This window comes from Aotus nancymaae, unplaced genomic scaffold (assembly GCF_030222135.1).
Source record: "Aotus nancymaae isolate 86718 unplaced genomic scaffold, 86718_ANA_hifiasm-v0.15.2.pri h1tg000077l, whole genome shotgun sequence".
Classification (NCBI taxonomy): Eukaryota; Metazoa; Chordata; class Mammalia; order Primates; family Aotidae; genus Aotus; species Aotus nancymaae.
In genome coordinates this window covers 12,864,952-12,892,880 of record NW_026988492.1, presented here as the reverse complement: position 1 = coordinate 12,892,880, position 27,929 = coordinate 12,864,952, and the positions used below count along the sequence as shown (strand labels likewise).

General features: G+C 34.8%; 1 protein-coding gene across 1 annotated transcript in view; it reads right to left on the bottom strand.

Annotated features, from left to right (window-relative positions):
* DNAJC1 (DnaJ heat shock protein family (Hsp40) member C1) overlaps positions 1-27,929 on the bottom strand; it is a 226,393-nt gene that overhangs the window by 108,419 nt on the left and 90,045 nt on the right. Inside the window, exons 4-7 of the mRNA XM_012450115.2 lie at positions 24,546-24,711; positions 23,580-23,677; positions 22,544-22,637; positions 8,038-8,128 (exon numbers count right to left, since the gene is read on the bottom strand). Of these exons, the coding sequence (XP_012305538.1) occupies positions 8,038-8,128; positions 22,544-22,637; positions 23,580-23,677; positions 24,546-24,711 (449 nt within the window). The remainder of the gene's footprint in view (positions 1-8,037; positions 8,129-22,543; positions 22,638-23,579; positions 23,678-24,545; positions 24,712-27,929) is intronic.

Sequence of the window (27,929 nt, the reverse complement as noted above, 5' to 3'; positions counted from 1 at the left end):
GCCATGGAATACTATGCAGCCATAAAAAAGAATAAGATTATGTCTTTTGCAGGAACCTGGATGGAGCTGGAGGATATTATCCTTAGCAAACTAAAGCAGGAACAGAAAGCCAAATACCACATGTTCTCACTTACAAGTGGGAGTTAAATGATAACTTACGAGCACAAAGAAAGAAACAACAGACACTGGGATCTACTTGAGCCTGGAGGGTGGGAGGAGGGAGAGGAGAAGAAATGATAACTATTGATTGGGCTTAATATGTGGTGATGAAATAATCAGTACAACAAAGCCCTATGACATGAGTTTACCAATGTAACAAACTTTCACGTTCCCCCCAACCTAAAAGTTAAAAAATAAATAAATAAGCTTTTAAAAATCATTTTACAAAGTGTAAGTTCATTCTCACATTGCTATAAATAAATACCTGAGACTGGGTAATTTATAAAGAAAAGAGGTTTAACTGGCTCACAGCTCTACAGGCTGTACATAAAGCATGAGTGCTTCTGCCTCTGCAGAGATCTCAGAAAGCTTTCAATCACAGTGGAAGGCAAAGGAAGAGTAAGTGTCTTATATGGCAGGGGCAGAAACGAGAGTGCGAGACGCAGGAGGTGCTATACGCTTTTAAACAAGCAGATCTCATGAGAACTCACTGTCTCGAGAACAGCACCAAGGGGATGGTGCTAAACCATTCATGAGAAGTTGCCCCCATGATCTAATCACCTCCCATCAGGCCCCACATCCAAAACTGGTGATTATATTTTGACATGAGATTTGGGTGAGGGGGGCAAGATCCCAACCATACCAGAAATTAATATAAAACTTCCATTTCAGAAAAAATGGAGAACTTTTCCACATTCCTCTAAGAATTGTAAAAAAAAGGTAAAAGAGTAAACAAGCTAAGTGTTTACTTGTATCTTATATTAACAATTATATATAAAACAAACACAAGAAGAATGTAAGTTAGAGAGAAGGCTGACCAGCTAGGTACTGCAGGACTCAAGGAATACCCAGGGTGGTCAGTTCTGTGAGTTTTCTTTGAGTTTCTTATATATCCCAGACTTTGTGCTGGAGAAACTAGCAACCCAGAAACACTAACAGGCAGAGACACACACATATAGGTAAAACAAACAAACGAAAAAAGTCTGCTCTCCCTAGCTAAAGGACCAAAAAAGAGAGAGTAAAGACATTTATCTTTTGTCTAAAAGATAAAGGTTTTAGACAATAACCACGAATTCAGGCAAACAAGACAGGAAGTAGTGTCATCCCCATCCTACTACCCACCATGAGAGCAAAGACTAATGGGAAACTTAGGCTTCTGCCATTGCCAGCCTGTAATGAGTCATCCAAACTCCCCACCAGGCTGATGTGAGAGAGAAGGCTAAAAGATAAGGAGGCTCCTCCTGCTAATAAAGTCAGTGGAGACCACAGGGGTAGCTTGAACCTCCATATCCACTGAGAAGTAATAGGTGTCTCACCCTCTACCAGACAGTGTGGTTACAGAGGAAGCCTAGAGGGCTGGTGCAGTGGCTTATACCTGTAATCCCAGAACTTTGGGAAGCTGAGGCAGGCAGATCACCTGAGGTCAGGAGTTCGAGACCAGCCTGGCCAACATGGTGAAACCCTGTCTCTACTAAAAATACAAAAATTAGCTGGGTGTGGTGGTGTGTGCCTGTAATCCCAGCTACCAGGGAGGCTGAGGCAAGAGAATCACTTGAACCTCGGAGGGAGAGGTTGCAGTAAGCCAAGACTATGCTACTGCACTCCAGCCTGGACAAGACAGCGAGGCTTCATCTCAATTTAAAAAAAAAAAAAAAAGGGAAGCCTAGTGGAGAATCAGGGCTTTCACAACTGCCCTGTGGTAGCGAGGCCATCACCACAAAATGTCAGTGGAGGCCAAGTGGGGAGTAGTAAGTAGGTATTCCTGTTCTACCTCCCAGGCAGCGTGTTATTAATGGAGGTCTAGTGGCAAACAGGAACCACACCCACCTGAGAATCTATAAACACTCTGTTCCTCATCTGTCAAACAGACCACACAGGAAACTCGGACTTCAATCCTACCTAGCAGTAACAGGCAGCACTACCCCTTCCATGGCTTGAGTATTGTCAGAGAAGCCCAGGTAAAACAGAAGATTAAAATAAGATTCAACATTTCATACTACCCCTAAATATCCAAATTTAAATAAAAACTCAGTTGTCACAACAAGGACCAAGAATACTTCAATTTGAATGAGAAAAGGTAACAGATGCCAACAAGATGAAAGAGATATTTAAATGACTTGACTGGGCTATTAAAGAAGCCATGTAATAATGATATGACAAGCAATAATGAATACTCTTGAAACAAATAAATAACAAAGTTTCAGCAAAGAAACAGAAGGCATATAGAAGAACCAAACAAATGTCAGAATTGATGTGTACACTAACTCAAGTTGAAAACTGAATGGATGGGCTCAATGGCAGAATGAAGCAAACAGAGAAAAGAATCAGTGAATTTGAGAATAGAAAAACATAAATTGCCCAATCTAAAAAACAGAAAGTAGACTGAAAAAACAAAAAAAGGAACAGAGCCCTGGGAAGTTTTGAGACTCTGTACAGCAACTTAAAAGCAGCAACAGAGAAATAAGACCATATCTGCAATACAAATACAATTCAAGTAACAGTGTATTTCTCACCCCAAACCATGGAGGCCAGAAGGAAGTGGCACAGCATTTTTCAAATACTGAAAGAAAGTAACTGTTATACCTGAAATTAATATCCTGTGACAATATCTTACTAGAATGAAGGGAAAACCAAGATATCCTGATGTGAAGGAAAACTAAAAGAATTTGTCACCAGTGGACCTATCCTGCAATAATGGCTAAAGGAAGCTCTATAAACAGAAAAGAAATTATAAAAGAAAATACATTGGACAACCAGGAAAGAGGAAAGAACGAAAGAGTAAAAATATGAGTAAAGGCAACAGACTTTCTTCCTCTTAAGCTTTCTAATTATGTATGACTGCTAAAGCAAAATTATAACCTTCAGTATTTATAGAGAAAATACTCAAGACAATTATATTATAAATAAGGAAGGTAAAGGGATTTAAGGGGAGGTAAGGTATGTATGTCACTTTAAATAGCAAAAATCTTATACCAGTAGACTGTGATATGTTATGTATATATAACATTATACCTGTTATAACCATTAAAAAGTGATACAAAGAAATACACTAAAAAAACACTATAAATAAATTCAAGTGGCATTCTAAAAAATATTGAACCACAGGAAGGCAGAAAGAAGAAAACAGAGAAATGATAATGAGAGAGAAAAATAGAAAACAAAAAATAAAATGGCAGACTTAAGCCCTAACATATCAATCACTATATTATGTGTAAATGGTTTAAATACACAAATTATCTAGTACACACACACACACACACACACACACACACACACGGGTTTTCATCTTTTTTACATATATATGCTATCTGTAACAGAGAAATGCTATATATAATAGAGAAAACAGAGAAATCATAATGAGAGAGAAAAAATAGAAAATAAAAAATAAAATGGCAGACTTAAGCCCTAACATATCAATCACTATATTAAATGTAAATGGTTTAAATACACAAATTGTCTATTTAATACACACACGCACACATACATGGTTTTACATCTTTTTTACATATATATGCTATCTATAACTCACTTCAAATATAACAATATGGGTAGGTTGAAAGTAAAAGGATTGGAAAGGTATACCATATAAAAATTAATTTAAAAAAAGCAGAAGTAGTTATATTAGTATCAGGTAAGGTAAAGCAGACTCTAAGGCAAAAACAAATTGCTAAGAATGAGGAGAGACACTATATAATGATAAAAAGATCCACCAAGATGACACAGCAATCCTAAACGTGTACATACAAAACAACAGAGCTGCAAAACGTGAAGCAAAAACTGATGGAACTGAAGACAAATTTACAAATACAGTCAAAAAGTCCAGTACTCTCTCTCAATAATTGATAGCATAACTAGATCTATAAATCAGCAATGATATACAACTCAGTGCCACCAGCCAACTGGATGTAACTGATATTTGTAGAACACTCCAATTCACCACAGCAGAATACAGATTCTTTTCAAATGTCCATGGAGTACATACCAAGATGGACCATATCTTGGGCCATAAAACAGACCTGAACAAATTTAAAGGGATTTAACTCATACAGAGTATGCTTCCTGATGAAAAGAGAATCAAATTACCAATTGCTAATAGGAATATAACAAAAAAGTCCCTGAACATTTGGAAACTAAACAATATACTTTTAAATAATTAATGGATCAAAGAGGAAATCTCAAGGAAAAAAATACTGAGCTGAGTTAAACAAAAATATATCAAAATATGTGGCCAGGCGAGGTGGCTCATGCCTGTAATCCCAGCGCTTTGGGAGGCCGAGGTGGGTGAATTACTTGAGATCAGGAGTTCAAGACTGGCTTGGGCCAACATGGTGAAACCTTGTCTCTACTCAAAATACAAAAATTAGCTGGGCATGCCAGCTAATATGGTGGCAAGTGCCTGTAATCCCAGCTACCCAGGAGGCTGAAGTGGAAGGATTGCTTGAACCTGGGAGGCGGAGTTTGCAGTGAGCCGAGATCACACCATTGCTGGGTGGTAGAGTGGGACTCTGCCTCAAAAAAAAAAAAAAAAATCAAAATATGTGAGACATAGATATATCTAAAATACCATTTTAAAATACCTAAAATATCTAAAATACCATTTTAATAAGATTATCACACCCTACTAAAAGTAGTTCTAGTGCAGCCCTCAGAGAATACCGTACAATCTAAGCAGTAAAGCAGATGAGGGCAGATTAGCAATTAGGTCATGAAACACAGGCAGCATAAAACAGCTACTGCTAATCTACATGAGATGCATTTACTCAATTAAGTAGATGGAAATGTTACTATGAATTTGATATTCTGATGATGGTCTTTAAAATTAAGAAGGATGGGGCAAATGAAATGCACACTGGGGGATTTGGGGCCTTATGTATTAATTCTAAAGTATACAATGCAGAATACTGTAATGAAGTTAACAAAATTAATTAAAATATTCTTTGCATGTAACCATTAGAGACTACATCAAAAAATACATGACAGTCTGACATTGTTAACAGTAAATGTGACTGTTCTTTAACATTCTTAATGTTGATAACCATCACCTTTTCTAAATATACCACTGATAAAAGAAGCATTGAGATAACAGTCTTATTATTCAGAGCATAGTATGAGAATTGTTTTTAATATTCGTTCCGGTATTTACTTATTCCATTCTGAGTTTCAATAACTGATAAGCTAGTGATGAATTTTCAAATGTTTTAGAAGACTGTTACACATTTCACTTTCAGATATAAATATATTTTTAGTATGTGATTTTTATATAATCAGACAATAACAAAATAAGAAGAGATTTTTTTGAGATTGGAGTCTTGCCCTGTCACCCAGGCTGGAGTACAGTGACATGATCTTGGCTCACTGTAACCTCTGCCTCCAGGGTTCAGGTGATTCTCCTGCCTCAGTCTCCTGAGTAGCTGGGATTACAGGCGCCTGCCACCACAACCGGCTAATTTTTGTATTTTTGGTAGAGAGGAGGTTTCACCATATTGTCCTGGCTGGTCCTGAGCTCCTGACCTCAGGTGATCCACCCGCCATGGCCTCCCAAAGTGTTGGGAATACAGGTATGAGCCACCACGTCCAGCCGAGAGACTATTAAATCTGTTTGAGAATTGTATCAAACTCTTAAGCAGAACAAAAGTCATTGAACAATTTTGGAAAAATAGTTAAAAACTCCAAAAGGAACTTCTGTATAGTGATAAACACTTCATGTTTAACCCCTAATTTCAAAAGAGGTAGTGTATATACTTAGTCTTGTTACTATTAAAGAATTCTAACACATCTACCAAAATTATAACAAGTAAGTGATTTTTTTTTAACAAAAATTATACAGAAATGATAAGCCGTGTCTATGAGAGCAATGCAATGTAGTGTAGTCATGTTGTCACTACAGGTAAATTTTGGATTAATTTGATATTCTTCTCTTTTCTTTCTTTATTTTTTTGAGACGGCCTTTCACTCTTTTCACCTGGGCTGGAGTGCAATGGCATGAACTCAGCTCACTGCAACCTCTGCCTCCCAGATTCAAGTGATTCTCCTGCATCAGCCTCCCCAGTAGCTGGGATTACATGTGTCTGCCACCATGCCTAGCTAATTTTTGTATTTTTAGTAGAGATGGGATTTCACCATGTTGGTCAGGCTGGCCTCAAACTCCTGACCTCAGATGATCCACCCAACTCAGCCTTCCAAAATGCTGGGATTACAGGTGTGACCCACTGCGCCTGGCTGATAGTCTCTCTTTTCTTACAAATGTAATTTTTCTTTTCCTTGTGATTAGTCTGTAAAGGCTTAGAAAATGTTATGTACCATTTTTTTCTAAAATAACAGTTATATAAAAATGACAGAGTTTCATTTGTACACTCCTACTTCTTAACACACATCAACCTTGGTATGTAATAATCCTCTATCGTTCTAACTCCTTCCTCTTAACAGAAGTCTACATTAAACAATTATATAGTTGATATGAATATTATTTCCTATTTGTAAGTATTGAAACTTTTTGAATTAAATTATGTGCTCCTTGAGATGGTGTTTTATATGGGTAGGTGCTCAGTGGATGCTCATTAGTATTCATGACATTACATGAATTCATATATTCATCCATTTACTGAACATTTATTACGTGCCAGGACACTAATTGATGCTGCAGACACAAAGATGAACAGTCTCTGTTCTAAAGCTGTCCAGACATCTGAAGGATTATGACAGACTGAAAAATGACCCCCTAAAATGACCACACCCAAATCCCCAGAACCTGGGACATAACAGTAACAAAACAGATAAAGTCCTTACCCTCATGGAGCTTACATTCTATTGCGGGTGTGGGGGTGGAAATCAGATGGTAAACAAAAACAATATATAAATTAAAGTAGTATTAAGTGCTTGGAATAAAAATAAAGAAATGCAAAGAAACATAGTATATACATGTGGGAGGTAAGATGTAGATAAGACAAAAATAAACAAAAGGACTGGGGCTGAGAAAATACCTTTTTAAATAATATGTTCAATTTTCCCTAAAATTAGCAAGAACTGTCTTTGTGGTGAATGGATGATTTCTTTTCAACATACTGATAATTCATTCAAGGTTGTTCATGCTATATAACAATATTGCAAATGAAACAAAGACTTTCAAAACAAAAATTATTGGTATTTTCAGGTTTCCTTTTTTTTTTTTTTTTTTTTTTGAGGCAGCATCTCCCTCTGTTGCCAGGCTGGAGTGTGTGGCACAATCTCGGCTCACTGCAACTTCCCCCTCCTGGGTTCAAGTGATTCTCCTGCCTCAGCCTCCTGAGTAGCTGGGACTACTGGTGCGTGACACCACGTCCAGCTATTTTTTGTATTTTTAGTAGAGATGGGGTTTCACCATGTTGGCTAAGATGGTCTCGATCTCCTGATCTTGAGATCCGCCTGCCTTGGCCTCCCAAAGTGCTGGGACTACAGGAGTGAGCCACCGTGACCAATCTATTTTCAGGTTTCCTAACTACAACTGTTACACAGCAAGTTGGGTGATTAACTATTAACTAGCACTAAATATCAACTGTAATTATAGTACTGAAGTATTTTAGGGCTTTGCAAACTTTGGATGACCCTTGAATTGAGGAATTACATGACCCAAGCTGATTTTATCCTTCCTTCTGATATTGAGGCCAGGCGCAGTGGCTCACACCTGTAATCCCAGCACTTTGGGAGGGATATTGAACTTGAGTGGTTAAGTAATACTATAATGTAGTATGTTTCATGTCAAATACATTAAATACAAGTGATTACACTAGAAGTAGGGAAAAAAAGAAAATCAGAAAATTTAATTACTGCTGAATTTAAAAGATAATTAACATTTAAATAGTTTTATATGATATTGTTAATACACTAATGTTTAAAACTCACTTTGAAGTGTTTCAAATTCAGTTCTAGTCAGTGCATCTTCCTTTTCCTTCAATCTTGTTTCTTTGTATTTAGCATAAAACTGTCCAGCCTCCTTCAAAAAAAGTTAAACATAAATTAACATAAAAATCAGTTTGCTTCAGTATTTTCCATATAACTTAATTTTAAAGCATTATATTCATTTTATAAGTAGCCTTTTTGTTTTCAAATTTTATGATGAACAGAAATTAATAAACATTTCTCTATGATTTTTCTCTCCTGGAGAGCTGGATACAAGCAGAAATTTTATGAGTATAAATCTGAACTCTTTTTTCTCTCAGATATGGACAGAAAGTATCCTCTTCCTGTTTTCTTCCATTGTATGCTATTTTCATAATATACTGTTGCATATACAGAGAGCAGAAAAACTCACTTGCTGAACTGATTTGGCATAGTAAATTATATTACTGTGACTAACAAAGTACTACTGCTATTTTCATATTAGCCCCTTAACTACAATAGATATTCAAAATTATTATTTTCAAATCTGATTATAAAACTTATAAGAGCATGTAATAAAAGTAAAAGTTGCCACTCCTCCTTCTACCACCCTTAGACAGTATTAAAAACAGTTACCATGAAGTCTTGAGAACTGAAGACTGAGGACACATACTGCATACACACACTTAGGTAACAAGATACAGTGGCTGAAGTCTCAGTAAGTGGCACACACGTAAGGCTTTAGTGGTATACCAAAAAAAGACTACGTCTTAAATAATGACATACATAAAAATAAACAAGTTGATGCTCTAGGCATATGAGATCTGGATAATGAAAATAAGCAGGACAGATCTTTTACCACACTCCTTGGTTCAAACCTCATATATTCTGTAGGAATACCACTTGTATTAATAGCTGCCAGCCTACACTGTGCTTCTATGTCTGTGTGATTGCTTTGCCCTCTGCCTACAATATTGTGCTTCCCTGCCATTATTATGATGAACTCTTATTCATCCTTGGAAACCCATTCAAGCCCCATCTCCTTTGCAAGTTTTTCTGACCTTCTCTGGCAGTGTAATTCTCCCTGGTATACTACTTCTGTATTTAAACACATCTACAACTGCTTGTATCATGTTATATTCTCTTCCAGATGAGAAATTTGGGATAGAGATATTTAGATGCCCAGAGCACAGTATCTGGCATAAAGCAGGTACTCAATAAGTATTTGCTGAATTAGAACTAGACTGAAATATATGAGAAACCTAATAAAGCAAGAAACGAAGGGACTTGATGAATGATGTGAAATAAGAAAAAGAAGAGTATCAAGAATAACTCTAGGGTAGTATTTCCAGACCATAAAATTCCTAGAGCAGATAAACCACAGACCTATCTGAGAGAGTTTTATTTCTGCATGAAATAAAGGAACAAAATCTTTGACACTACTTTGACTCAGATGTAAATACATAAATACTGAAACCCTAGAAATTCTATCTATGACTGTGTCCAAATTAAAGCTTTTTCCTGGGTGTCTGTGTCTCTTGGGGTCATATCAGAATTAGGTATTCCTAAAATCAGTGAATCAATATAATACAGATATATTATCAGTACAGTAAAAGATCTCTTATTTTTTTCATCCCCTCTTTTACATTCCTACCTTATTTCTATGAGAAGGATTCACACAAGCCCTAGGCCAGCTAAACAATGGTAAGATTGGAAGAGCACAGATGGCCATGCACACAACTTATTCATCCTCCTATGCCAATATATGCTTTAAGTTTCAGTGGGGTTTTGGGTTAAGGTTTTACATTCCCTTAACAATCCCACCCTCCTTAAAAAAAGTCAACCCTAAAGAAGTATTATTTTATATTAAGCCATATCAGTCATTAATACCTTGGTGTGAATGAATGAATGAGCTTATTAGCTTCTTTCCACAGGGTAGTTTTTAATAGTAGGGAAGAAGAAAAGGTCAGGAAGGCATTGGCTCTTTGAGGGGAGTAGGAAATGTGGCACATGCAAGAAAAGAATGGCACAGATTAGTTATTTATGAGAGGTAAAAGAAAGTAGGCTGATCAATCATAACAGTATAGCACAGTGAAATATAATATGGTGATTAAGAGGATAGATTTTGGAGCCAGACTATCTGAATTAACCTCTCAGCTCTGCCATCTTACTATTTGACATTCAGCAAACTATTTTATTTCTCTGAGTCCGTTTTCTCATCCATAAAATGGGGATAATAAAGGTAACTAATTTATAGGGCTGTTACGAAGATTAAATGTGTTAATACCTGAGAAACACTTAGAATGACATCTTCTACATGGTTAGGCCTTATATGTATATTAGTTATTTTATTACTATTTCCACCAATTTGACAAGAATATTGTTTTCTAACACAAAGGATGAGTTTTGTGCTTCATACTTCACCAAAATTGCCCTGCCAAATCCTGTATCTTCTTGCTATGTGACCTCTTTAATTGCATCCTTCTCACTTCATTTTGCTGCATAATAGCAACCTATTACTAGTAGTCCTGCCAAATTTGAACATTTCTGTTAGTGTTTCTTCTTCCTGCTATGGCACATAATCCCACTAAAACTTCCTCTTTGAAATACACATTTAATCCAAAACCACACTTATCTGAGGACTGCAATCCACCCAATCACCTTAACCTACTCTACTTAATCTGAGAGTTTCAATCTCATTCACTGTTTTTATCTTCCTTTTGCTCCATTTCTAAACATTTATTTAAATGTTCCTCATGTTTTCTCTTTTTTTTTAATCTTACCTATGCTTTGAAATCAAATTACAATATGCCCACTCCAGGAAACATTACTTCCTTAATAATCTATGATCTCAAGCAATTCTACTTTACTAAACAAGTCTACATTGTTTCAACTATCCTTGTGTACAGTTGGGGGTATCACACTTTAAAATGCACTGACAAATAGATTTTAAAAGGAAAGTGATTAAATAGGGAGGCAGTTTGAAACTCTATTTTTAAAAGAGATTAGAGATAAGAAGATTGGGGATAACTTAGTAACTACCATAGAATCTTAAGATTTATTACAGGAAAGAATGGTGTAAACTACTATATATGGTTCCAGAGATTAAAATTTTGATTTTGGATAAATATATGGAAGAAGGCTGGGTGTGGTGGCTCATGCCTGTAATCCTAGCACTTTGGGAAAAGGAGGTGGGCAGATCACTTGAGGGCAGGAGTTCAAGACTATCCTGGCCAACACAGTGAAACTCCATCTCTACTAAAAATACAAAAAATTAGCTGGGCGTGGTGGCAGGCGCCTGTAATCCCAGCTACTCAGGAGGGAGGCAGGAGAATCACTTGAACCCACGAGGCGGAGGTTGCAGTGAGCCAAGATCACACCACTGCACTCCAGCCTGGGCCACAGAGTGAGACTGTCTTAAAAAAAGAAAAAGAAAAACAAAAACAAAAATATATATAGTATACATGGAAGAAATATATATTAATATATTTATATGTATAAACTGATATTTATACTTAACATTTGTATATATTATATATATTTGAAAGAATTTTCTAATAATTAAAATTACCTGAAAATGAAATAGACTGATTTTGGAGGTAGTATTCAAGAAGAAACCAGGTGACTATTCTTTAAGGTATATCCTAAGGTATGGCTATTCTTTAAGGTATGCTTTTGAATTCAAGCATTCAAAAGAGGATAAATAAGATAAATTGTTTTCAACCCCTTTTCCCTCCCATTTTTCATAGGGGACTAATTCAAGTGAATAAAATTGTAATAAAATTGTTTAATGGGGAAAATAAGCAAAAAAAAACTTATTTTGGGTCCAGAGTAAACTCCAGTTTACCTATACAGAAAGTTAGATATCTTGTGGATTTAAACTTCTAATCCATCCTTATAGCCCTAGTATACTACCTGGCACTTACAGAAGCTTAATAAATATTTAATGAATACTTAGATGCTTATTTCAGTTGATTGGGGCTCTGAACTGCCTGTCCCATAATACTATATTAAAATTATGGAGTTTACATTTTTCCAAACAGAAAGAACTCCTATTCTCAAGGAGTTTATAATCCTTATGAATGGAACCATGAGCAAAAGTTTTTATTTTAGAAGCAATTGTATTAACACTTAAAATTTCTTTTTTTTTTCCCCAAGATGGGGTCTCGCTGTGTTACCCAGGCTGGAGTGTGGTGGTGTGATCTCAGCTCATTGCAACTTCCACCTCCTGGGTTAAAGCAATTCTCCCTGCCTCAGTCTTCCAAGTAGCTTGGATTACAGGCACCCATCACTATGCCTGGCTAATTTTTGTATTTTTTAGTAGAGACGAGGTTTTGCCACTTTGGCCAGGCTGGTCTTGAACTCCTGACCTCAGATGATCTGCTCACATTGGCCTCCCAAAGTGCTGAGATTACAGGTGTGAGCCACCATGCCCGGCCAACACTTAAAATTTATTGAAGAGTTCAAAGCCTGCCTGCATGGACATCAGGCGACAGGTTTTACATTTAAACAATGGTTAACTTAGAGAATGTATGCGTGTTCTTTGTATGACATTATAGAGTATAGGTTCCTGCACAAGAAGACACTCAACAGTGATATTTATACTTATTTATGTAATATGTGTTATACATTATTAGTATACATGGGGATTATATAAGATGCAACAGTTTCCCTTAAAGAATATGTAAAAACTATAAATATTAACCAACATATGGAATATAGAATATAAGCTCCATGAGAACAGGAATTGTTGTCCTCTTCCACTCCCTCCCCCAGGGCCTTGAAGAGTACCTGGCACTCAAAGTAAATAAGCACTCAAAAAATAAATATTTCTTTTCTTTTTTATTTTTGAGACAGAGTCGCCAGGTGCCAGGCTGGAGTGCAGTGGCACAATCTCAGCTCACTGCAACCTCCGCCTCCTGGGTTCAAGCAATTCTCCTGCCTCAGCCTCCTGAGTAGCTGGGACTGCAGGTGCGCGCCACCACGCCCAGCTAATTTTTGTATTTTTTAGTAAAGACAGGGTTTCATCATGTTGGCCAGGATGGTCTCGATCTCTTGACCTCATGATCTGCCCACCTCGGCCTCCCAAAGTGCTGGGATTATAGGGGTGAGCCACCGTGCCTGGCCTAAATAAATATTTCTTGAATGAAGTACTGGCAAAGAAAGTGGTGCTCACTCAACATTCTGCTTCCCCGTATTTCCTTGTCCTTTTAAGATTAGACGGGGTCAGAGGACTAGTTCTGGATGGGCTGTGGATGGAAATATCAAGTGTCATTTCCAAACCAACTCACAGAAAAGCTCATGGAAATCCTCCAGCTCTCTCTCCACTCTTGTCATAATGAGCAAGGAGGCCACATGTTCCACATGGATACAGCTAGAAGGTGGTGAAGACATCATTGCTCTGAGCTCCTGAATGGCTAGCTAGACCAGAATGCCCGCTTTCCTATCAACCAGGGACAGACATAAGGCATATGACAGACTAAGGTCTATCTGTCTCTTGTGATTAATACAAATAGTAAATGCTATAAAGTTAGTATAGAGAACCTACAATGGGAATTTTTTAGTTGGCCTGATGAAGGAAGGCTTCATAATGATGACAATTTAGCTAAGCCCTGAAAAAACAATATTTCCAAGGTTAGTGAGCTGTGAGATAGAGAACACCTTTACATTAAACCTCTTTTTTTTTTTTTTTCTGAGATGGAGTCTTGCTCTGTCACCAAGCCTAGAGTGCAGTGGCAAAATCTCAGCTCACTGCAAACTCCACCTCTAGATTCAAGTGATTCTCCTGCCTCAGCCTCCTGAGTAGCTGGGATTACAGGCACCCGCCATCATACCCAGCTAATTTTTGTATTTTTAGTAAAGACGGGGTTTCACCATGTTGTCCAAGCTGGTCTCGAATTCTTGTTCTCTGGTGATCCACCCGCCTGGGCCTCCCAAAGTACTGGGATTATAGGTGTGAGCCACCATGCCTCGGGCCATCCTTTAACATTCTTGACATAGTTCATTTAAGGGATAAAAGAACATGCTGAGGCGGCACTGTTGTAATGCTTTGGTTTACTTTTATTTCTCCATATAACCATCAACATATTAAGCAGTCCAAAGAAAGCTTAAGAAAGAAGGGTACTAAACAGAAAACCAAACACTGCATGTTCACACTCATAAGTGGGAGCTTAACAATGAGAACACATGGACAACACACACCGGGGGCCTGTGGTTGGCAGGAAGAGAGAGAGCTTCAGGATAAGTAGGTAATAATGCATGTGAGTTTCATACCTAGGTGATGGGTATTAAGCAAACCACCATGGCACATGTTTCCCTATGTAACAAACCTGTATATTCTGCACATGTACCCCGGAACTTAAAATAAAAAAGAAAGAAAGAAGGGCATTGATTGAGAGTGGTAGGAGCAGGGAAATAAAACTTGTCCTGATGGGAATAAGGAATGTGAGAGAGTTCAGAGCAAAGATAGCTAGAAACAATATGGAAGATGCTCTATTTCTTTTTGATTGCTTGATAGCCCAAATCTTCTCTTTTGTTTGAAGCTTAGAAATAACCTTCAATATAGGAAAATACCATACATACATTTCTGAAAATCTGCCCACAAAATCAAATGCTCTATATTGTTTTGTTCTCCCATTGACTTATACTATAATCTCAGAATTACATATAATATGTAATAAAATTACAATGAAGAATATAGAAAAACTTTAAAATTGTATATTTTTGTAAGAGTCAAAATTTCTGTACAGAATTAGAAGACTAAATTCACAAAAAGTAATAAAAATAAAACAGAAAACCACAAGCTACTGTCTTCCTCTAGTCTGAGACAGTAATATTCAAGGAGATGCAAAGCCTAAAAACTACTTTTTCCATTTGGTCTAAGAGATAGAAGAGACTTTAGAAGCCATTTATTCAGCCCTGACTCAATGTAAGAATCCTTCTACAACTTAAGTCATACAGACATCCCAGACTTAATGATGGTTTAACAGAACAATTTTTCTATGTTATGACTGTGTGACAGTAATATGCATTTAGTGGAAACCCTATTTCCAGGACCCATACAATCATTCTGTTTGTTTTTTCTTTCAGTACACTATTCAGTAAATTATATGGGATATTTAGCATTTTTAAAAAATAAAATAGCCTTTGTATTACAGATTATTTTATCCAACTATAGGCTAAATGTAAGCAACTTACGGTATTTTCTCCTTATGATGGGCTTATCAGGATGCTATCGATAGTAAGTTAAGGAAAATTTGTAATTATAATTAGCCTGAACATTCTGACAGGGAGTTTAAGATTAGACAGCTTATACTATAAAGCGCTAGTTATGTACCTGGGGAGAAATGTATTCTTTTTTAGTTTTTATATTTCTCACGTATTTTTTTCTTATATTTTAGTATTTCCTTTCATCTGCTTCAAATTTCATTTCTATCATTAACTAGTTGTATCACTTTGGGAAAATTGTTGCACCAATCTGAATCTTAAATATTTTCATCTATAAAATATGGAATTGATGAGACTATATGTTGCTAACATCCTACCTACCATTTTGTGGCTTTCATCTTTTCTACATCTAGTAATAACCTACAAAACTCTACAATCTGCCTTTGGATCTCTGAGTACTTGTGTAAGATGCAAGGATATACACTTTCAGAGGGCTGAAGTAAGGAATTTCTGTCTTATGTTGTAAGGTCGTTACAGTTTTCCTGTATCCCTTTTTCCTGTAGCAGTAGAGTTTCAGCTTATAAAAATTCAAATGAGTTCTCAATCTCTTTTCATTTGATTATATATTTCCTGTGTCAGGTTTGTGTGTGTGAGTCTGAAAAGTTTTAAAAAAGGTTTTTAGAGTATTAAAAGCAAGCTGCCTCATCCCTCGGAAAATCTGTTTAAGAGGAAGGGCAGGCGACTCAGCTTGCAACAAATGCCTCCTAGCCTTTTGGAAGCTTTTTTTCCTGTTAATTAGCTGTGAATGTTTTGTTTGTTTGGTTTCTGACAGAGTCCCAGCAAGTAGAAGCAAAGGGGCTAGAAACGAAGGGCCCTAATTGTCAGGGAGAGTGACCTCCAGGCTTGTCCACAGTTGTAGTCTCCATGGGAGAAGAAGCTTCTTGGGAGGGAGGATGCTTCCATTTATAGATAGTTCTATAAAGTATAGTACTCCCTTTACTCTTAGGCAACTTTTTTTTTAAGGTAAAAGCCAGAGCTGTACAGAGAAGATTCCTCTATTTTCTCAGCCACTGCTCCTAGGCAACCTATACATCCTGATGGGGGTGGGGATATACAAGCTGGAAACTTCCTACAACAATTTTTATTTTAATGGCGTTCTTGTTAGATCTGCTTGGTAGTGAGAAAAGATGGGACTGTGATTTAAAGAGGTGAAAAATTTACAACTTTAGGCAATGCACAACCAAATGAGTTTTATATTTTATAAATTATGCTACTGAGAAATAAGTCAGAGAGAAACTTAAACAGTGAATTCCTAGAAAAATCAAATAAATTCTCAAGCAAATTAAATTCTGACTACTGAAGATCTGTTTGATCTCAGAAAATGCAGACAACTGTGTCTATGATTTAGATTGGTAATCACTTGGGATATGTGGCACTTCCTGATTTTATGAGCGAAACTAATGGCCTGAACAATCTAAATTATTATTCTGGGTCCAAATATATAAAGTTCTGATATAGTGAGGAAAATAAACTAAGTTATAACAGCTAAATTGAAAATATGCACAGAGCCATTGATTATATGTCATCATCTACTTTCTATTTTCCAGGTTACAGAACATATGATCACTTTAAAAATATCCAAGATGGGCATTTTGGAGGTTAGAAAAATTTCCTAGGTTACAAGCTGAATACAACCAACAAAGAAGACTGGTTTTGTCAGATTCCAAGAGAACATGTACTTCCTTCAAACCCACCATGAGAGTAGAAACAGATTGGTAAGATGTCAAAGTGTCACTGGGGCTATACGTTTAATGTTAAAATTAAATTCTTGCTTCAAAGGATTTAAGCCCTCCATGTCTTCTGGGGATCACTCTACTTGCTTTCTTAGCTAACTCAACACACTTCCTTAAGTTCCCCCTGCTTCTTCCATGCAGTCATGCATTTTACCACTCTCCAGTGTTCTCTCATCTCTCTAAGCACACACCAGTCTTCCATTCACTCGTCGATTTTTACAAACACTGTATTCTTTTTCTGTAATTTCTCACTTGACTTTTACCTTTCCAGTGTAAGTAGAAAAGGTAAATACATAAATTATATGGCACACACATTTGACTAAATATAGCAGTATCCATGCATCTTTTCCTTGAATACTGACCCACTTGGGAAATGTCTGATATTAATTTATCAAATATTTAAAATGCATTAAGTATAACAGCTTTTCACTCTTTGGCTTTGTTCTTCCAATCTATCAATTCTTATAATTCTCCCAATATCTAGGAACAAAATCCAGTGCTCTGGAGGTAATGAGGACCTTCTCAAGAAGCAAGGGGAACTATCAAAGAGATGCTTTTACCTCTATCTTGCCTAATCTCAGAACTACTTCTAATATTTTCTGCTGGTTTCACAGTCATTATATACTTTATTTCTACCATTCCTAACAATGTACACATGTCTTTCACAGGTGAATGTAATCAAAGAAATACTTTGTGTCTTATCAATTAACTTTATTCTGTCTAAATATTCTTTTTAGACTTGTCACATCAGATTTACCTGTTATAATATAAATTCCTAAGTGGATATACTCAGAATGTGGAGACCTGGAATACAGTCTGAGAAGATAGTAATGGGCTACATGATACCCTCCTTTAAAAAAGGCTGTTGTATAATGTTTTCATCAGGATGCTTTTAGCCTTAACACAGTATGATTTTATGGGAAGTACTGCATCTACAAAATTATCTTTGTACACCACCTAGTATACAAAGTGGGCACTTAACTGTTAAGTGTCTATTCATCTTTCTTTTTTTTTTTTTTTTGAGACGGAGTTTCGCTCTTGTTACCCAGGCTGGAGTGCAATGGCGCGATCTCGGCTCACCGCGACCTCCGCCTCCTGGGTTTAGGCAGTTCTCCTGCCTCAGCCTCCTGAGTAGCTGGGATTACAGGCACGCGCCACCGTGCCCAGCTAATTTTTTTGTATTTTTAGTAGAGACAGGGTTTCACCATGTTGACCAGGATGGTCTCGCTCTCTTGACCTCGTGATCCACCCGCCTCGGCCTCGCAAAGTGCTGGGATTACAGGCGTGAGCCACCGCGCCCGGCCCCTATTAATCTTTCAATATTCAGTTCAAGTGGTTCTTCTTTTTAGTTTTCCTTGGTCATCCCAAACAGAGACAACCTTACTTCTCTGAATATCTACAGAAGTCATTGTTCATACTAAACATGTAAAGCATATATACCATATTGTATAATGGTTATTTAAATTCATGTGTTATGACTGCTACCTGACTATAAGATCTTAGAGAAGGCATATTTATCTCTGTAGTCCCTAATAGTGCCCTGTTCTGATATATGTTTAAATATTTTTATTGAACTGGCTGAATTCTTTTTCTAAACATCTAACCAAAAGACCCCTTACACATCAAATATGAAAATAATTATTTTCATTTGTAATTTTGCTTGGGAGGAAACAGAAAATAATTTAGGTAAACTAAGCAAGCAATAGGAGTTTTCTTAGGGCTCTTAGATGCTAAGTAATAAAAGTGAACTTGGGAGCCCAAATTAGCCAGAAATGCCAGTTTTCCCAATCCTACCAGATGACTTTATATATGTGAAGTATAGTAAAGGAATGAGTATTTAGAGGATGAATGGGAAGGAAAGAAATTAGAGTGAAGAACTATTGCCATGACAAGATTTGGGTACGAAGGTCACTTGCTGGAAGTCTGTGAATCTCCCACTTTTAGCTTTGACCCTGTTTCTTAGCCAATAGCTATATACTGACATCAAATATTTGCAGCTCAGTTTTAATTAACTTTTCATGAAATTCAAGGAATTTACACCAAAAGTAAAACTCTCTTAATTTACATGTGCTTAACTAATTTACTGTATACTTGTAAGAGCAGGTTGTGTTAACTCTTAAACCTGCTTGTGGTAGTTACACTTGTTATTCTTATTACATGATTCAATTAATTACTATCTAAAAAAGGATGAGATATGAGTAAGAAGTAAGAGTTGCTTCTATGAAGACCAAGTTGAATGTTTTGGCAAGCTCAAAATAAGAATTGTTAAAATGCTGTTTTCATGTCCCACCTAGGGTATCCGCCCCCGCTTCCCGTCCAAAAAAAAGCCAAAAAAGCCTGGCACAGAGACGTGTGCCTATAGTCCCAGCTACTTGGAAGGCTGAAGTTGAGGGATGACTTGAACCTAGGAGCATAAGGCCAACCTGGACAACAGCAAGACCCTACCCTAAAAAATAAAAAGTAAATTAAAATGCAGTTAACTAGATGTAAGAAAGCCAATTATGAAATACTTGTTGGAAATCATATCTATAAAGATTATACAATTACATTACTTCACAAGACCCTAGTTTGACTCTTCTTTTTTTTTTTTTTTGAGACAGAGTCTTGCTCTGTCGCCAGGCTGGAGTGCAGTGGCGCAATCTCAGCTCACTGCAACCTTGGCCTCCTGGGTTCAAGCGATTCTTCCGCCTCAGCCTCCCAAGTAGCTGGGACCACAGGTGTGTGCCACCACGCCAGGCTAATTTTTGTATTTTTAGTAGAGATGGGGTTTCACCATGTTGGCCAGGATGGTCTCGATCTCTTGACCTTGTGATCCGCCCACCTCAGCCTCCCAAAGTGCTGGGATTACAGGCGTGAGCCACCGTGCCCGGCCGACTCTTCCTTAAAGAAAGCAAGATTATTGGTATGGTTTATGCCAGAAAAAGCATAAGAAACTTCAATCAGTGGACACTTATTTAAAAATAAAACAATGGTCCTATGTCATAAAAGTGGTGCATAGAGTACACGTTTTAAAAGTTTAAGGTTGTACGTATCCTTTTGTATTCTTAGAGCTTTAACAGGGCTTTTTTTTTTTTTTTTTTTTTTTTTACCACTGTTCCAATTATCAATCCAGAAAACTTCAGGTTAAAAAAGATTCGTTGTAAATTTCATAAATATCTTATTTAAGAAGATCTCAAGTTACTACAAAGGTCATAGCATACGACAAAACAAAACGCAGACAAAAATCTAATCCTGACAGCAACTGATCAGTACTGTTTTGCTAATGTATTTCATAAGCAATGTTTATAAATCTAAAGTAATTTCACTATTATAATGTGTATCTGAAAGAGTCTACTACGTTACATTACTTTTTTAGTGACCACTAGAAACACGAATCTAAGATGCCCAGGCAGAATTAAAATATGAAATATTTGCTTTAAAAAAAAAAAGCCATCTTAATTTTCTTCTTGAAATCCATTTACCAGGAAGAAATTAGAACAAAATTAAAAATTAGATTTATAAGATCTTGAAAGCCTAATATCTAGCCATCTCAAAACCGAAAGGCAGCAGGTACCATCAAGTAGGTAAAAACTTTAAAATTCAAACCAATCAAACAGTTTAAAAAAGCAGAATTTCTAAAGAAACTAAAAAGTTTCTATAAAATTCCTCATTTTTTGTGTATTTTCTATAAATTTATGAAGAGGCAAAACAATCAATCTATTACATGAATTAATAGGTATCGCAGACAAGTAGTTTTAAATAAATTATAAATATAAGTCATAATAATATGTTGATTCTAGTCTGGCAAATTACCCTGAATGCTAACCAAGAGATATGTTAATTTTACCAAATAAACTTTATTTCAAATTACTTAGATTAAAATTACAAAGAAGTGTTTAATACTGACATCATATGTAATATTCAATTTATACTGCCTCATGAATATACTTTTAAATTAATGTATATTATGGTTTGCCTACTGCATAGATTCTAAAGTTGGCAAAAAATAATCAAGACTTAAAAAAAAATAAGAAAATCTGCACTAAAAATATTTTTGTCTCATTTTCTCATAAACGTATCAGTGTGATAAAAAGACTTTCCCTCTCTCATTAAGTCTTACAGACAGCATATAAGCATTGCCGAATATTTTTTAAGCAAACAGTGTAACATGCTAAACAACTTAAAAACAAACCCTTTAAAATACTGAAATACTGTAATTTTTCTCTATTAATTGTAAACAAAATATAAGATTCTATAAGCAATAACTGTTAAGATGAACTATTTTGCTGAAAGAACTGTTAATTTCTGAAAGGACAGGAAAAAGTACACTAGCAATTTGGTTCATTTCCCCTTTAAATATAAATTTTTTTTTTTTTTTTTTTTTTTTTTTTGCGACGGAGTTTCGCTTGTTACCCAGGCTGGAGTGCAATGGCGCAATCTCGGCTCACCGCAACCTCCGCCTCCTGGGTTCAGGCAATTCTCCTGCCTCAGCCTCCTGAGTAGCTGGGATTACAGGCACGCGCCACCATGCCCAGCTAATTTTTTGTGTTAGTAGAGACGGGGTTTCACCATGTTGACCAGGATGGTCTCGATCTCTCGACCTTGTGATCCACCTGCCTCGGCCTCCCAAAGTGCTGGGATTACAGGCTTGAGCCACCACGCCCAGCCTAAATATAAAATTTTTAATAGGAGAAAAATAAATGAAAATGCAGAAGTTGGAGTCATTAGCTTCTTTAAAGAATAAGGAAAAATAGCTCCAATATATAAATACAAAATAAGTAGAACTGAATAGAATATTATCTGGTCCTCTAGATTATAACGACTTATTTTCTAAAATAAAACATTTCTCTCCAAAAATTATAATCTCAACCTTAAAATTTGTACACCAAAAAGTATTTTATTTACTTTCAAATATTTATGTGTTGGGGATTTCCTAACCTGATGAAACAATCAAAATTAACAAAGCAATAATTTAATAAAATATGCTTTGATATACTAAATACAAAAAAACAAACTGACATGTAAATATGATATACATCCATATTTTATTGTTTAATCAAGACTAAATAGAAACAGAAACTGATTACTTGTATAAGATAAAATATCTTCACTCCTCTTAAATTTGCAAATAAAATGGAAAGCAATATATATTTTTGTATAATTATGCAGATGTTCATGTAAAGGTGGTTTTTCTTTTTTTTTTTTAACACTATGTACTTAAATGCTATTAAAATAATGGGTGGCAAGCTACTTGAATGCTGTTCCTTTTTACTGGTTATGCTTTTAATGATAACAGTGAATTAAATTTTTATTACTTTTATCTCTGTACTAAAGATAGTATTTTTTTTTCTTTTTCTAGGATCTTGGGACTCTAAGGTGATCTAAAACCATTATAAAAGGTAATTATAGAAACATATCTAAATAATCTTAGAATTGTGTAAATTAGGTTCAACTTATAAAAATACTATTCAATCAACATTATAAAGCATCCACTGCATATCAGCATTCAGATAGCAGACATGGGCATAAATTGTTTCATGAATAATTAAAAACAAAAGCATCTAATATTATATAAAAGAGGTACATTTTACCTGGATTAGGTGAGGTAATGCTTTTAGTGTAAGGCAAAACCAAATCCCCAGTTTGCATGGAAGCAAATCATGCCACTGTGGTTTCATCAGCAATCTAAAGGGAAGGGGGAAAAAAAACAATATATGAGGAATATACAGAGAAAGGTGGGAGGCCAAATATTTTTATAAAGTTCATGAATTCTTTTTTAAATGGCTACTTCAACAAAAAAATGAAGAAAGTATTCACTGAAATATTTATAACTGACTTTATCATGAAATACAGTGGTCACAACAAATGCAATAGACACAGCATGTTAGAGAATCTAGGCTAAGATTTTGGGGAAGGGGTTCCTAAACAAGTTAGAAAGATAAACAAAAGCCCTCTTTCTAACCTAGGCTTTTCATCACTTTTGTACAATGAATTCTTAAACCTTATGATTACTTCAGCTATAAAAAACTATCATCAGAGTGTTCCCAAGTGCTGACAACCATATATGAAGACTGTAGCATAAACAAACCAATACATAAAAATTAATGTCATTTGCAGTTCACTGAAGCATTACTCACTGATGTCATCAGAATAGAAGACAAGCAGAATAGTCTCTGATCTCCATCCCACATTGATCCCAGTTCATGCCCTGCTGTGTGAACTATTTAAACCCTTTATTCCTTTCTATGAATCAATAGAAGAAATTGTGGTATCTTTTTGAGTGTACTGCGTATCTCTGCCTCTCTACATACTGTCACTCCTGAGCTAAGTGATAGGTCCATCTAATAGTACTTTGTTTCTAAAGTTCAGTATAAAAATTTCAAACTACAAGAATTTGAGAGATTATTTAAATATATATTAACATTTTATATGGGGAAAAAATCCTGAAGAAATTTTGCTTAAGATTAGACTTTGTCTCATAAACAATGGCACATTATTAGTCTTTTATAAGCCTACCACAGATATAAATGAGAGTACATGCAAACAGACATACATATGAAGTTGAATCATATTAAAAATGTATTTTAAAACAGTTTCAAATTATAAAGTATTTTTATATGCTCTCACCTTTCATTTTTTTCTGAAGCACCAAGTTTTGATACATCTACACTCTTGCTGCCAGTCTTTTTTTTCTTTTCCCTCTTTTTTCTACTTAGCAGTTCATCCTTAATGTGGAAAGAATTATGGTTAGAGGTCATCATTAACATGTACACTTCAAATGTTATCTATACTCTTCTGTGAAGGGTAAACATTACAGAGGAACATTTATGCAAATGTATGTAGGGTCCAACATGATTAAGTAAAATCATCAATCTTTCACAATAACTGTTGCCATGGTATTCAGGCCTTAAACACACATGAAGTTCAGCACTGTCAGTCATGTGCATCTCCATAGCAATCAAAGTTTTCTAAGAAGAGAAAGCATTCAACTCACTTTTTCTCATTCATCCAACTTTAATGTCACTTCAAAAGGAATGAGTAAACAGATGCTAATTCATGAATACTGATAAATATGTTTATCTTTAACATATAAATAAAAACCCATACAAGAACAAACTATAGAGTAGCATATTAGACCAAGAAAAGTGTAATAATTTTTTTAACCAATTAATCTTTGAAGTTAGAATATTATAATCATTTTCAATTTTATTTATTTACCTAAAGTATTTTAAAAGTAAACATCCATTACATAAAAGCTTGTGACACAAAAAAATCTAAAATCAGTCTTACATAAAAAATATTTCTATTTGGAAGATGACAATTAAAACATAGCTCTACTCTCTGATTTCCAGCTAGATATTTGGGCTTTCACAAAGTTTTATAACAAACTCAAGTGCCACATTTTTTTAAAGAAGGATATTTTTTTATTTCATGGGTTCTTCTTGACTTAGAAATATGTCAAACATTAAACATTAAGTATATTTAGAATGAGAAATATAAACAGAGACATAGAAATTTTCATCAGTTAAAAATGTCCGAAATTCCATATAAAATTAAGGAGGCTAGTTGATTTGATTTATTACTAATACTTACCAGTTGTTTTTCCAGGTAGATTGACCAAACCACAGCATAATGACCCACTGTGAGAATAATGAACAAGAGTAATGCCAGCTCAGCATTGCTCATTTTTCTCACCCGCCTGTAGTAGAATACAGGCTGTCGCCAATCTGGAAGTCCATTGATCAGAATATCATCATACCTACAGTAGCAAATATAACAGTTTTTCATGGGGAGTTTAAAAAGAAAAAACAACTTTATTTGTGCCTATATTACAAAGAAGAAAAAGAAAATAATTTATCCAAAATAGATAATGTTTATGTATCTTACCAGCATTACAATGTCTAGTAAATTCAAAGCACTGTAGATAGCTCTAGTCACTGACACTCTTCAAAAAAGTGCACAGTAATATACTGTGGATACCAGATCTCATGTTTTTACAGCACCCAAAGATGTGACTCCTATAGTGATACCTAAACTAAAGGAGCTACATGTAGTCTACCTGTTTACCTGTCTACAGTAAAGACTCTACTGTTGAAGTCAGCACCAAAAAGAAGGATCTCAATAAAAGAAACATTAAGGTAAGAGCTGTTTGTTACTGTGAATTACATATTAATTGAATCAAACTCAGAATAAAGTTTCTAGTCAGTGCTTTTATTTCTACCCCTATACTATTGTGGCTTAAGGTTGAAATAATTTATACACATGATTTTATCAAAGCTTTTTAATGAAGTAAAAGCATATAAAATTGAGCACCTTTTAATTTTGTATTGCTACGTTCCTTTAGAAAATTTTTAAAAACTCCCAAATTAGAAAGAGATGTAGAAACAACCACTGTTTATGTTAGATTTCTCAATAAAACTGTTTATTTATAAACATTAAGTGGCAATTTCCTTATTTTTGGCTTTTGCTGGAAGAGAAGAAATTAACAAGTAAAAGCTTTCCTAGTCCTTTAAAAAGCTGATGCATTTTAAAACAGCTTTCTTGGTACTATCAGGATAAAAAAGTTACCTTAAAATAAAATTTCAACTGAATTTAAATTTCCATATCAGACAATCATTGAACAAATATCTCTGAGGTTAAAAATAAGGAGTAACATTTATGATTGTAAAACTCAAAATGGTCACACACAAAAACTGTGTGTTCAACACACACAACCTGTTAATCTTAATTGAACACAACTCATTAAATATTCTAATCACACTATTTCCAGAATTAAATCTTCACTGAAAGGCCTAATTTGGTGCAACACATTGACCAAAATATTTTAATTAAAAATATTCTGAGTTAGTCGCAGGCCTAATTACAGGAATAGAAATAGGGCCTATATTGTCAGGCAGGTCAGTAGAACTCAGTAGTAGGTTTTTCTCAAGTAAATTGACCGATCTAGGAATAATAGCGCAGCTGCTAAACTGCCAGTCTTGACATGTAAATCAATTTAAATGCAACAACTGCAGTAGCTACTTTGATAGTTATTAAATTGATACCTTGGAGATATGCTAAAAAAAAAAAAATAAAGCAGAGGATTTATTACAGGCAACTTCTTTTTCTTTAGTAGAAAAACATTAGATATAATGCAAAATATATTTTATTAGCAAAACTAGAAAACCTGACTTTTTGATCAACTTAGGTTATTAAAAATACTATCAAATTGGAATAACCAATGTTGAACGCAAAGGACGTTAATTAGTACTAAACTCTTAAAAAGCAAATTGTGTAATATACAAGAGTCTAAAAATTAATATATAGTTTTGCAGTAGTGGGACCAGAAAAATTTGAGGTTAAATATTCTTTTTCAATATTTATAGAAATTCTTGAATATTAACATCCAGATATAATAATGACTTCATAAAAAACTATCATTCATGTTATCAAAAATTTGTTAATCTCTCTTATATTTATGTTATTAAATATTTTATTTAATAACATAAATAATTTATGTTAATCTATTTTCAGTTAGAAATGTATAGGTAAAAAGGTTTCAAGTGCCCTAACATAAGATTACAACATTCAAATGAAGTCCAATCAATTTTAAGTCTTGAATCTGTTCTCAATCCGTATTCTATTTCAGATTTGTTAAAGGGAAAAAAAAGGTGAATGTAAAAATCATTATTTTCAGCAAACCTCTCCCATGAAATAATTTCATGTAAAAAGCATAGTTATTGATAAAGAACATCTAAGAAAATGGAGACAATTCCTTAATAGCACTCTTAAGCATTAAATTTGTTTTGGATATAACTAAACTATAGCAGAAAAGAAAACAGTTGACCCCATAGCTAAGAATCTCATATCAAATATTTTATCACCATCATAACTGAAAGTGCTATGTGTCTGTTAACCGCTACTATTTTCTACCCTACGCATAAATTGTATTTAGTGCACAAATTCAAGATAGCAAAACCTCATGCACTGAACACATTAAACAGAACTAGATATTTACTAGTTCATGTCTGTCACTCTAAACAACAGTCTCTAAGGATTAAGCTTAGAATCAATGCTCTATTGATTTTACTATCAATGAACATTATGGCTCACACGACTGGCCATTTTAAGGAAAGATAGCTTCCATTATAGTTCACTTTTTAGAATATATGCTTTTAAAAGATAAATCACTGCTTTCCTGATGAAACATTGAAAATACATTCTTAAAGTACACACAGACACTATTTTCATAAGTTACTTAAGAAGAAATATTGTGTTGACAACACATAAAATTTATAACACCACTTTATTAGGCTTTTCTATATTTAAACAAATAACACTGTTAAAATGCTCTGTATTTGGGATTCATATAAACTGTTCTCAATTATTTGTTAAAGCCAGATTAAAAATGTACAAATGTTTAAATGTGCTGTAAGATAAAAGAAATAGATATCTATGATAAAAAATATCACTAATGCTAAAAATCATAGGGAACTATAATGGCATTTTCTTGGAAATCAAAACATTAATTGATCAATTCCACACATCCAACATATGGCCTAATGTGTGTTTATTTCACTTGATTTTTCTTAAAATACACATCATGAACATAAAATAATGGTTACATAATCATTAGTGAGTTTCATACTATAATCTTCAATTCATCAAATATATTTAGGCTAATATAAACACTGGAAAACAAATTTTTTTTGAAGTTACCAGCAGAAAAATATATGGAAATTTAAAATGTTACCACCTTTTGAAATGTAAAATAGTAATTATGTAACTAAAATAAAAAATCTATATATTATGAAAATGAGTATTTAAATAATTCTAGCATGTGCCTAAATTATGAATTTTCCATATTACAAAGCTTGAATTTTTAGTTTAAAACAATACTAACATAATTTCCATTTAGGTCACATTTTGTAACTTTGAATAAAAACTACTTGTACAAAGACTATAAACAGAAAACAAGTCTAAATTAATTGCTCTCAC